The sequence below is a fragment of the Chinchilla lanigera genome, unplaced genomic scaffold (genome assembly GCF_000276665.1).
Source record: "Chinchilla lanigera isolate Chin_1 unplaced genomic scaffold, ChiLan1.0 scaffold00017, whole genome shotgun sequence".
NCBI lineage: Eukaryota > Metazoa > Chordata > Mammalia > Rodentia > Chinchillidae > Chinchilla > Chinchilla lanigera.
In genome coordinates, this window is record NW_004955418.1 from 17,499,841 (window position 1) to 17,512,577 (window position 12,737).

Consider the following 12,737-nt stretch of genomic DNA (forward strand, 5'->3'; position numbering starts at 1 on the left):
GATACCTAAAATAAGGCAAAGCATAGTGTTTGAGGTTTGTATTCCTTTACTACACAAGAAAACATTAAAGAAACGTCTAATTAACTCTGTTTTAAACAGTTTGGTGTTGGCGGTCAGAAACGAACAATGGATGTTCTCTAGGTCTAGAACACTGTGGAACTTTGGAGGCATAGATTTTTTTTAATTGTGTAGTAAAGTAAGTTTTAAAAGGCAATTCTGATTGTAAGGTATCTGACAAATGGATGTGTGGAAGGTTTTTCTTGAGTATGTCAATGATAAGAAAGCCTGAATTTTAAGGCTAACACTTCCTATTTTAATCTCCCATGCTTTTGTCCTTTTTAATTATCACCACGGGAAATGCTTTAATGAGGGTCATAGTTCAAATAGAAATAATACAGCGTATGTTACTGAACAGCTGCGGAACCGCGAAGTGTGCCACAGAGCCTAACTTCCTTTGAAGAGCAAACTCACAATCCTGCGCTGTAATTTGGTAACCACTAGTGCCATCTCGTGGTTCAACTCAAAATTGCAACAAGACAGCTCAGCGCATGAATTTAATTTTTTGATTTTTTGAACCAAAAAACTAATGTTTTTGTAGTCTACATTTATGAACTCTAACTTATATTCTACATTTATTAAAGGCTAACCATATTTTATTGGCTTGAATTTATTTGGGATTCTATTACAACGCAGTAACCTAAATTCATTGGGAAATCCATTACAATAAACCTCAAAATCATGTAAAATATCTTATTATAAATATATTATATATATGGCATATAATAAAGTAGCATTTTGCAAAAAGATATCCAAGGGTTACTTGTCCTAAAAGATGCAAAGAAAAGTGGCAGGGCTGGGTATATAACTCAGTGGCTTAAGTGCCAGGTTGTGAGTTCGATCCCAGATACCTCAAAAAAAAAAAAAAGAAAAGAAAGAAAGAAAAGTGACAGTATGGTCAAAGAAACCTAATAAACACAGCAAGTCATCCCCCTTTGTGGAGAACCTTAGCACACACTCTTTTATTTAAAGACTAGAGAAAATCATTCTATTTAATTTTGTTCTAAGTCAGCACTTGCAAATATATTTGTCTGTAGAACTACTCAAAAATAACTATTATCACCAATGTGCTTGGTAAAAGCATTTTCAAACTTAGAAGATAAGAGCATTAGTTACAAATATTTTGCTGAACCTAATTTAAAAGGACGCTATCTCCAGATAATTGTATTGGAATTGTGACCAGGTCTTGAGCCATGAAGGGTTTTGAGCCACGAGGGGTTCTTGAGCCACGAAGGGTTCTCTCAGTCTCTATGGATTACCTAGGTTAAGGACTTGAAAATGATTGGACATTCTTTAAAGAAAGTTAGCTGTTAAATTCTAGTAATAGCACCCAGAGGTCTGTAAGTGATAGCTGAAAAGATAAGGATGTGGTAGAGTTTATCATAGGAAGTCAAAACACAGCAAAATTAGATAGCTAACTCACCTGGAGTGTGTGCGCAGACCTGTTTTCCCTGGACTATGAAACTTGCGTACACAAGCCCGCTTCCAAACCAGGTCAAATGTATGAAACCAACATATTTGTGGATAGCGTACCATCCTATTGAGTTTTCAGAGACCCTAAAAACCAGCCTCACCCATGACACCATTTCTATGTCCTTTGCTTAACTGTTAGACCCATTCTTGTTATCTGACATTATACTTCTTTAAATTGCTAGTAGAAGAAATCTTGGACTTGTAGTCTAAAAGTCTAAATTTGCCCTTCACGTTTGTCACTTACTGGCTGACTTGCTGTGAGGTTGGGGAAGGCCCACGGATTGCTTTTCACTTGCAGTCTAGGGTGGTGTTGCATGCTCTCCTCAGCTTCACAGTGCTGCAGTGGGGATTAGCTTTGTCCATTTGAGCTTCTATAGCAAAATATTAGAGACTGGGTAATTGGTAGACAATAGAAAATTACTTTTCACAGTTCCACAGGCTGCAAGTTCAAGATCAAGGGACGGGCAGGCTCAGAGCCTGGCGAGAGCCCAAGCTGACTCCAGGTTGGCTCCCCGCTGCTGGACCCTTGGGAGGGGCACAACTGCCCTTCATGTGGCAGAAATGGCAGAAGATGTGACCCCTTCCTCATGCCCTTTGGTAAGGCACTAACCCACTCATGATGGTGCAGTCTTCTTGCCCTCCTGGGGGCCCCTTCCTAATATTATCACATTGAGGGTTCAGTTTCAGATGAACTTGGACCGTAGGAAGGTTATGTTCAGTAGTACCCTACACCCTAGTTAATTTACTCATCCATTACTCATTTGACAAATACTTGTTGAGATTAAGAAAAGTAATATCAGCAAGACAGCAGGAGCTTCTACCCTACATCCAGTCATAGAAACACTGATATAAATCTCTAGTCACACAAAAATACCTTCATAAGAGCGCTGGGTTCCAGGTGAGAGATTGCCAGGTGAGCACGCTAGGGGGACCAGAAAAGGGAAAGAAGTAGTGAAGAAGATTGGAAAGAGTTTCCTCCTTCCCCCAAGCCCATAGGGGTTAGAGGGTCCCCTCTGCTGAAGCATCCCTGTGGGGAAGTGGGAAATGACCTCTTTCTTCCCCAAGGAGCCAGAGAGGCTCCAGATTCACTGCAGCACATCAGGCCCCACAAAGGAATAGAGGAAGCCAAGAAGATAAGTCCAAGATATATTTGAAGGAGAGTCAATCAGACTTGGTAGTCCTGGCTATTAAGCACGGACTGAAGGAGACATTAAAAATCATCTTCAGGTTTCTGATTTATGCAACTGTCAAATAATGGAGCCACTAACTGGGATATAATAGCATCAGGGAGGCTTGGCAGGAAGGAAGACCAAGAGCTCAGCTTTGGACATGTTAATATCGGCATGTCTACTTGACATTCAAGTAGATGTGTCACAAGGCAGCAAGAAGAAATTTGGGCTACAGGTATAAGCATGGTAGCTATCAGCATATCACTAGGATTCAAAGCCATGGGAATATATGATAGCCCGTGCAGAAAATCGTGGAGCGCATGAAGAGACGACTTTCCAAGGTACAAGCTGCAAAGGGTACGTGGCTGTAGAGGTTGGAGGGAACCAACCTCTATGACACAGGAGGCAGGGGAAGGAGCGGTCAACACGTTGAATGCCATGGATAGACCTTTGCAGACATCATGTGACACAGTAGAGAGCCTGGGAGAAGCTTTCTCTGAGAGGACATGGGGACAGAAGCTCCTGTGGGATAGCCTAAAAGCTGAGAGGGAGGTGGAAATCAACTAGCCATGTATAGGAAACTCTGGAAGTTCGGGAAGCATTCAGAATGGGGAGGACTCAGAGTAGCTTAGGATACAGGTTTATGGAACACGTTTGAATGCTGAGCAGGAGCTGCCAGTAAAGAGGGAGAATGTGAAGGTGCTGGAGAAATAACGAAACAAGGGGCTGGGGATTTAGCTCAACAGCACAGCGCCTGCCTGGCAAGTGCAAGGTCGTGAGTTCGATTCCCGGTACCGGAGAAAAACCAAAAAAATAATAATAACCGAACAAGCTGAGTACCCGAGCACCTGAGAGAGTGTGAGACACAGAGCACACCCGGAAAGGAGCAGTGGCTTAGCGAGGGACACCACGCCAAGCTTTGTACGGTGTTGACGTCCTTCCTTGCTGCTAGCGTCATCAGAGGAGAACTGAAAAGGTAGAACGATGTCCTAGGACGTAAATGTTCCCATGGTGCCTTTCACTACAGACCTAAAGAGCTGGACTCAGATATAAATTGCAATCTTTGCTTCTTTGCAACAAGAAAAAAAGGAAAACGGTAGGGACAGAAAGAAAGCATGTATTTCTTTTTATAATGAAAGGTTAGGCTAGTTTTATTATTCAGTAAATACTACTAATAATAACAGCAAGTAAATAGTGGCTCAGAAGTCATGCACAAAATATGAATAAAGAAAAACAGGACCATGAGCCAACTTTTCTGTGATAAGCCTAGTGTCTTTAAATGGGCCCTAGAAGCAGGAACTAATCCAAATGTAGCCGTCAGATCATGGGAAAGCCCTGACTGGAAGCACCTTACCTTTGGAGCCGTGGTGCTGGAAATCTAATGGCGGAGTTCCAGGGAGCCCCATATGGACGGTGTTTGCGGAGGCTTTGCCACAGCTCCTCATGTATCTGCTCCCGTGCTTTCCAAAGCGGCTCACTTATGCAATCAGTCTCCCTTCCCTCCCCTCCCCATTTTCCCCTTTTTCCTTCCTTTCTCTCTCTTTCCCTTTTCTCCCTCTCTTTTGTTAATTATTTCTTTCAGTTCTTGCTTTTACCTGTCTTTTTTCCTCTTATTTGAAAGTGCAGGTTTGGCCACACTTCTATACCTGGGGTATGTAAGAGCTTCTCCCTGTGTTTTGTTAGTCCACCTTCATATGAGATTTCCCACTGCAGTTTCCTTCAGCCCACACAGAAGGACACAGAATGCCACAGAACACCATACATATTACACACAGTCCCAAATTACATGTTACATGGTAGAATATAAACTATTTCATGTGATTGTGGTTTTTATTTACTTATATGATGTCATACTATAGATATTACTTCTTGTATTTATTACTTGTCATTTTGCTATTAGATATTGTCTGTTGAACAAATTTGTTGTTTCCAGTTGCCTCCACTGTGTGTTTATTTCAATTCAGCTTTCCCCTCCCATGTGAAAGATATCCAGGTAGCTACAACTACAAGTAGTGCTTTAATACATACCTTTGTAATAGTGCCTTTTGGAACTTCCTGGAATAAAGGCCCAAAAATGAAATTCCTGTATCATAAGGCATATACATAATTCCATAAGAAATGGCCAGATTGCTTTCAGAAAATTGCTAAAACATTCTGTCCTTCCATCAGTAGAACACAAATTTCCCATCTGCTCACATCCTGGCCAAGACTGGATTAGACTCTACTGTATCACTCAGAGATCTCAGCTGTAATCAGAAACTACTCCAGAAAAAGGACCATACTCAAGGAAATCAGTGCATAGAACTGCTAGAGGGCCAGAAAATTAGTGTTTGACAACTTCTAGTGTGTTTGATCACTTTTCAGAGCAATAGCTTCCTGGGCTGTAGAACATTCCTGGGTGTGTGAGACTAGCCAGAGACTGGGAGATTTATATCTCTAGCGGGCAGAGGAGGAATTACAATTTTTTTAAAACAATACTGAGAAAACAGGCCAGGGACCTATATCAGGAATCAGACTGTCTAGGCTACTCAAGCTGAGAACATTAAGGCCATCTTGGCCAGGGCGTAAGAGCCTCATGGTAGGAACCATAGTTTCCACTATGGATACTGAACACACTCACAAGTCCTTCCACTGAAATCCAGTCTTTCCTTCCCCCACCCTCCTTCTGCATGTTTGCTCCCTCAGATCGCTCACTTCCATGTTGAAGATCAATAGAGTTCATTTCCCAAAGAATGGTTGCACGCATATTTCTCATCCCACACGCTCTTCTTAAATTGTGACTTCAGCATTCCTCACCTCAGGTGGAAGGGTTTGTATCCCCTTCCTTACCCCCTGAGCAAGCCTTTCTCATTTCCTTGACAAACAGAGTATATTTGTGTGCCCTTGTTTAGAATATATTGTTACATTGTTCAAATGTCATACACTTTCAGTGCTGCGTCTGGGAACCCAGCTGCCACGCTGTAACACAAAGTATCCCACAAAAGAAAATCACACGGAGAGGCTGGGTTTGCATATTTAGCAGACAGACCAGAGGCGCCAACCTACAACCACCACATGAGCGTCTGCTTTCTCTTGTCTGTAACACAACACCACAGAATGGGAAAGTCTTATGTATTTTTAAAGTAGTTCATTTTGGCTTATGGTTGTGGAGCTCCAAAGTTAAGGACCTGCATCTAATGATGACAGAGGCCTGAGGTGATGCAGAGGATTGCATGGAAGGAGACAGCATACTTATGTGCGTGTCTTGTGTTTTTCTCTCTTATAAAGCCCCCAATATGGAAACATGGCAGCCACAGTCCCATCATTTTATCTAATGCGAATTACTGCCCAAAGGCCCAGCTTCTAAACACCACAGTCAGATCAAGTTTCCATCCTCTACTTCGGCACAATGGGACTCAACTCCAAAATGAGCCTTAGAGAGAAGCATCCATAGTCACTCCGGAGGAAATCCGGATGGAAGATTCTAACTTCAAGACATTTGATTCTTCCTAGCTGAAGCCCAGATGTCTTAGAGCAGAGATGAGAGAGCCCCAGCACGTCCTGTCTTAATTCCTGCACCATAGAATGTCGAATATAATAAAATAATTCTTACACACCCTATACTTACATTAGAGTATCCAGAAGCAGAACACTCAGCCTTGCATTGGGGTGTAAGCTGAACCCCAGCTGCCTGCAGAACTAACTGCAACTTTGGGGAGACAGGAATGCTATTCCAACATGGGGGCTGGCCCACAAGGTGATATGTAGGTCTACAACATCCAATTTTCTAAGTTTTGTTGTGCTCAGTGAAAAGTCACCTCTTGCTGTTTTAAATATCAGTCTTTCTCTGATTGCTAGTGTTTTTGGTAATTATTTTATTTGCCTATTTGCTGTTTGGGCTTTCCTTCTTGTGGGCTGACTACACACAAAATGTAGCCATTTCTCTATTAGATTATCTGTCTTTTTTTTGTTTTACTGATTTTCAAAAATTCTTATTTATTCAAGAGATTAATTTCCTTTTTCTTTCAGGTACTGCAAATATCTCCAATGTAACATCTGTTGGTGAAATTTATCATAGTATCCTCAATTGAACGGAAATTCTTAACTGTATCATAGTATCCTCAATTGAAGGAAATTCTTAACTGTATCATAGTACCCTCAAATGAACAGAAATTCTTAACTGTATAGAATTCTCTCTTTCCCTCTTTTCTCTTTCTCTATACCTCAACTTTTGCTTATGTGAAAGATATTTCCTTTACTTCATTCCCATATGTTCTGTTAGCTTTGTGGATTTAAAATTCACATTTACCTAAGAGAGTTGTTAGGAGTCCTTCTTTGCATATGGCATGAGGTGTGGGATCTGGATTCACTTTTTTCTTATGATGAGTTAGATTTATATTTTTTCTTTTCCTCATTTATGTTTTGTGTTGAGACCATTATTAAATGAATGTTTCATTAGTCTGTTTCAGAGCCTTCTAATCCATTCCATTCAGCTCTTTGTTCTTACCCTCACACCATCCTGTTCTTGTTCTCAGATTCGTTTTGATCTTGCCACCACCTATCCCACCTTGTAAGCCTGAGGTATTTCTTGGAGCCAATTGGCTCCATTCCAAAGTGCTCTAAAAAGCAAAAGTTTTAAAAATTATTGAAAGTTCTCCTCAAAATTTAAAATTATTCTTCCTTAATCTCATGTTGCTTGTTAGTTTTTACTACATTCTCATAGGCATCCACTAATCTAATACTCTATTTTTTCTTATACTGAAAACCTGGTAACCAAATCTTTTTCAGTCTGAGCAGAGTAAACAGTGATCCTGCAGAAATAGGGCAAAAGAGTTAACACATAGCTTTGAGATTTTTGCTTTAGATACCCAGAGACCTTTCTTTGTTCTCTGCTATCACCTTCAGATATACTTTGTGGGAACTCATTTCTGAAAGGTTACACCGTGAAGTTAGACCTGAGAATGTGAGCTATTGAGCTATGAAAACCCAGCTGCGGAAACTTTTGAATAATTTTCCTACTTCCCCAGACTTAAAACAGAGATTCCAATTTTTCTTTTCATCAAGCAACTTTACAGAATTCTTTCTGACCCCCATATCATTAAGTCATTTAAAAATGTATTTGTTTACCAAATGGTTATTGAGGACCTACAATATGCCACATGCTATACCAAGTGCTGGAGACTTATAAAACAGTATCCAGTTGAGTTCTGATTATATAGAGATTACTATGTCTTGACAGGTAATAGTAATTGCATAGATGATTTTTTTAAACTAGTGAAAATAACTTGGTCTAGGGCATGATTGAGAAAATTCAAACAGGTTCATTGATTTTAATATTTTTCAAGGTATGTGCTGCCAATATCCCTGTCTCCCCAAGTACTCAGTCCACAATTGAAAGCACTAATAAAATAGCATGATAATCATTTAACATTTCCCTTGTATTGCATCCCCTAACGAATGTTTTATAACAGGTTACCACAAAGAAGACTGTATTTACATTCAGAAATATATTTTTGCTTTTACTTTTATAAGCTCAAGCTGTCCAAATGAAATGGAGCTTCACAAATGGGAAAGTGAGAGCATTATTTTATTATACTTTGATCTGTGCATACAAAAACAAGGTATTACATTTGAGGGACAGGAATATGGGAACTTTTAAGAGAGCTTCAAATGAGTAAATATTGCAAATTGTTTAAGTCAAGCTTTATATTTAGCATAGGTATTTATGTGTCATTAGCTGAGAGGAGCATTGAAGGAATATATAATGTGAATTTAAGGATCGTGTCTTCATAACTGCAATAGCCAACACTTATGCCACTACATTTATCAGAGCCCCAATCATATTTTTCCTTAAATTGTATCAATCATAGTTATCACCTGTAGCTTCAGTTTGAACAAAACATAAAAATTGAAGTCTAATTTTATCACAAGGGAGTTGAACCTGATACAAAACTTATTTCCTGTTGATAAAGATTATTACACACTGGAACAATTTACATGGGGGAAATAACTGATTTCGTCTCTCTAGGGAACTTTAATAAGTGCATCAATTCAACTTAAGTCAAAACTGGTCTTATCTCTCAACTTCATGCTCAAATGTGAATATATATATTAGTTAATATAGTAGATACAGATTAGTTAATATATATTCATTAATATATGTATATTAGTTAATATACTGTATATTTGCTTATTATATATATTAGGTAATATATATATATATATATATATATTAGTTAAAAGACTTTTCTCTTGAAAGCTTAATGGAAAAAGTGCAGACATTACAGTTAAACCACCTTAGCTGGAATCATTAACTCCATTTCTCTTTGCTACATATTTGTAAGCAATTTACTTAACATCTGGATTTTCTTTTTCATAGAGGGAACTTGGGAGGGGTTAAGGCATAACACTAAGTATCTAGTTCATTTAATAAACAGTTGTCTCTATCCCAATAATACTACCTTCCTCTGTGACCTCCACTTCTTCCTAACATTCTAAAATTAAAGCTTCTAAGCAAGAGAGAATATGGCACCAAAGCAGAAATTACTCTGAATTTGATAGTCAAATTTCTCTAAGCTCATTAAACTAGAGTAAAATATATGTACTAGTTAAATCAGTCAATATAACTGATCATCCCTTTTATTATAGTGGACAAGATGATACCAATAGAAATACCAGATTAAGCTCTATTATATATAACTGGAATTAAATTTATATTCATGGTGCAATCAAGTTTTTTTAGTGCCAAGACAAGGTTACACAATTAAGATCATAATATAAAATAACAATAATAATGATAATTTACTGTCACTTCAATATATAAAGAAAGATTTAGGAAAACTACAAGATTTATTTTCCTACGTGATGTCTTAATTAAATTTTCTTCCTTTAGATTCTCCTTGATGTTTTAATGAGCAGTCATCTTGCTTCCATAGAAAGGTTTGATTAACATGGATCAATCTGCCTCTCCTTAACAGGGACAAGTGATCCATACGTGAAGTTTAAAATTGGAAGAAAAGAAGTTTTTAGAAGTAAAATAATACACAAGAACCTCAATCCTGTGTGGGAGGAAAAAGCTTGCATTCTTGTTGATCATCTTAGGGAACCATTATATATAAAGGTGAGCTATTTGTTTGTTCTTCCCTGATGAAATCTGACATAGAAATCCTTGTTTAATGGCCTTTTTATCATATCTGTCTGTCTAATGAGATTTTTCACCCGAGATATAGTCTACCATTCACAACTCTAATCTATTGGTAATGTAATATAAATGAAATAGAAGAGGGCGAATGTTAGCAAAGCCATTTTTCTCCAGGATGATTCTATTGCATTTAGGAGCATTATGATGCACATCTGCTCTAGCTGGGTGCTATCGACTGATTTAGTGCACTTTGGGAGCATACAAAAGTGTGTCTGTAGAGGAGGAAAGAAGGAAAGCTTGACACAGAGCCTAGCTTTTGTGCTTAAGAATTACATTATTTAAACTTTTCCTGAAAGATCTGACAGGTTAAGAAGGCAAAGGTTTTCTTCGATTACTACCATGACATGTGCTTATCTACTGACATGGTTGTTCTCTGAGAAAGAAGCATCATCTGGAAAAACATTACTTTGCTCTCATTCAGCCAGATATTTTTCACAACTACTTGACACAGAAATGACAGACAGCCTTGTGTTCTCATGTGCGTGAGCAGGTATCTAAATCTGTGCTGAGTCTTGGGTGCTGGCAGAGCTATGGTGTGAATTTCTAGAGTTCACGGTGGTGGAACGAAGCATTTCAGCAAAGATATTTTCAAAAATATGTTCTGAGGAGGCCACACATTTGCACCAACCAAAAACTGGAACTGGTGGTCCTTGTCAACCCAAAAGCCATATGCAATCTGCTCTTCCCTAGCCCCTTCTGCCTTACTAGCACTAGCCATGTTTAAAGGTTTTCAGTCACAATGCACAAGTTCCTGAGCTTTCTGGTGGGTCAGAGGTAAAACTGAAAGTTTCAAGATGCAGGAGGATGTTTAGACTCTTAAAAAAAAACAAAGTTGGAGTGTTATCCAAGTAATCTATGTTCCCCGTGAGTAGTGCTACCTTGGACAAAATGAGGAAGCATCATAATCAGCTCAGGGGACCCTGCCTCCTGTAGGATGAGAATGGTGGCATCACTGAGGCGTTCAGAAGTATTCTAGGAATTGCTGTGCTTAACATAAGCAAATAGAACATTTTGAACTTGCTGCTTGCAGAGTCCTGAAAAAGAACCCACTGAAAACCCTGAGAATGGTGTTAGAGCTAAAGCCATCCAATAAGCCCATGTGCCTACACCCTTCCCCAGGTTAGACGTCACAAACTCTGGGTGGGTGAGACAGCAGCAGCAGCAAGGCCAAAGTGGACGAGGACAGGGTTGCCTGCAGGAAGTGTGTGGTAGAGAAGGAAGTGAAGAGGTCTCCTGCTGATGAGGAACAGAAGAAGCCTTTGGTATAGAAAAGGAAAAAAGAAGCTGCAATTACCAAGAAACCAACAACTGAAAAGAAACCTACCATACACTCCTCAATGTGTTTATGCTGTGCAAGCCAAATCACGTTGGACAGCTTTTTTTGAATAAATGTCTGATCTGAGATAGTGAGGAAAAGTAAGTTATGTTAATTAAGGTCCATCATTCCTTGATGCAAACAAAATTCTTTACTTGGGAAATGAGGAGGGTAAAGATATTGGGGAAGAAGACTTCCTTCTGTATTTTATTACCAAAAAATTTTTAAAGGTTTTTCTTTCATTCAATATAATTTTTTTGAAAGATGGAAACTTAAAGAATTTCAAGATTAATTCTTTGTTAAAAGTTTTCCTGGTTTTAGGGGCTGGGGATTTAGCTCAGCGGCAAAGAGTGCCTGCCTGGCAAGCGCAAGGTCGTGAGTTCGGTTCCTGGTACAGGAGAGAAACCAAAAAACAAAACAAAAACAAAAAAAAATTTCCTTGTTTTATTTTTATATCTCTATAATGTTCTGTACTCCTATGTTCTGACATTTCAGTGACCAAATTTTCTCTACTATTACTACAATCAGATGTACCTCACCCTTTTCTCTAAATTGGTGAAACATGAGCCGCAAAATCTCATGTAGTCACTCCTTCAGCATTCATTGGATCATTGATCTTGCCTGAAAGGTTTCCTAAAAACTAATTCATTCTGTCATTATTGATAATACAAAAATTCATCTGTGAAAAAATGGTTATAAAACACTGGGCCTACAGCCCTCCCATTTATAGCTAAAGGAGAATGAAGTCTCAGTGTGTCTGGTAATGTAATTTTATAAATGTAAGAATTACAAATGGCAAAAAAATTTATTCTGAGCCAAGGTTAGTAAGACCATGCTAAAGTTGTAGTGTTTGCACTACTTCTGTAAGAAAAGCAAAGTTTTTTAGAAAAGTCTTAGAAATGGCATATTTTATCATACTGAGCATAAAGTAGAAATATACTTTTCATCGGGTTTGGATTCATGCAGTTTTTAATTTTAGTGGGAAGGATTATTTTTTCAGCTCTGAATAACTTATAATGGTAAATAAGAGCAAGACTTATGTAATGAGCTATAGAAGTGTTTATAATCAGGTAGCAATGGAAGTTAGGCATTAAAATGCAGTACTTTTAATTAAGACAGGAGCCATAGGAGCCAGCTCTGTATATATACCGAGTACATCAAATATCCTTCCGATATCTCAAACAATAAGATAAATACAGTACCCATATCAATTTAAATGAATTCAAGTTCTCCATTGTGATTCCAGTGACACTACTAATCATCCAGGATTACAATAGAAGAGATAGAAGTAATATGTTGATGAACTCTGGTTTGTCTGTCCTAATTATGAGTTGGAGTTCTGTGTATTTTTAAAATAAGATTTACTTTAATGCATACACAAAACATAAAAATTATACATATTTATGTGGTACTATGTGAGATAGATAGATATAGTATGGTGTTTAAGCCATATTAAACATACATGTGTTCTCAAACATTTATAATTTCCTTATGGTTAAAACGTTCAAAATTATTTCTCCTATACTTAAAGGAACACTACACA

General features: G+C 38.3%; 1 protein-coding gene across 8 annotated transcripts in view; it reads left to right on the top strand.

Annotated features, from left to right (window-relative positions):
• Positions 1–12,737, top strand: part of Mctp1 (multiple C2 domains, transmembrane 1) — a 517,439-nt gene that overhangs the window by 270,343 nt on the left and 234,359 nt on the right. For all 8 annotated transcript variants that reach the window (XM_013513035.1, XM_013513041.1, XM_013513036.1 and 5 more), the window contains exon 3: positions 9,656–9,798. In XM_013513035.1, the coding sequence (XP_013368489.1) occupies positions 9,656–9,798 (143 nt within the window). The remainder of the gene's footprint in view (positions 1–9,655; positions 9,799–12,737) is intronic.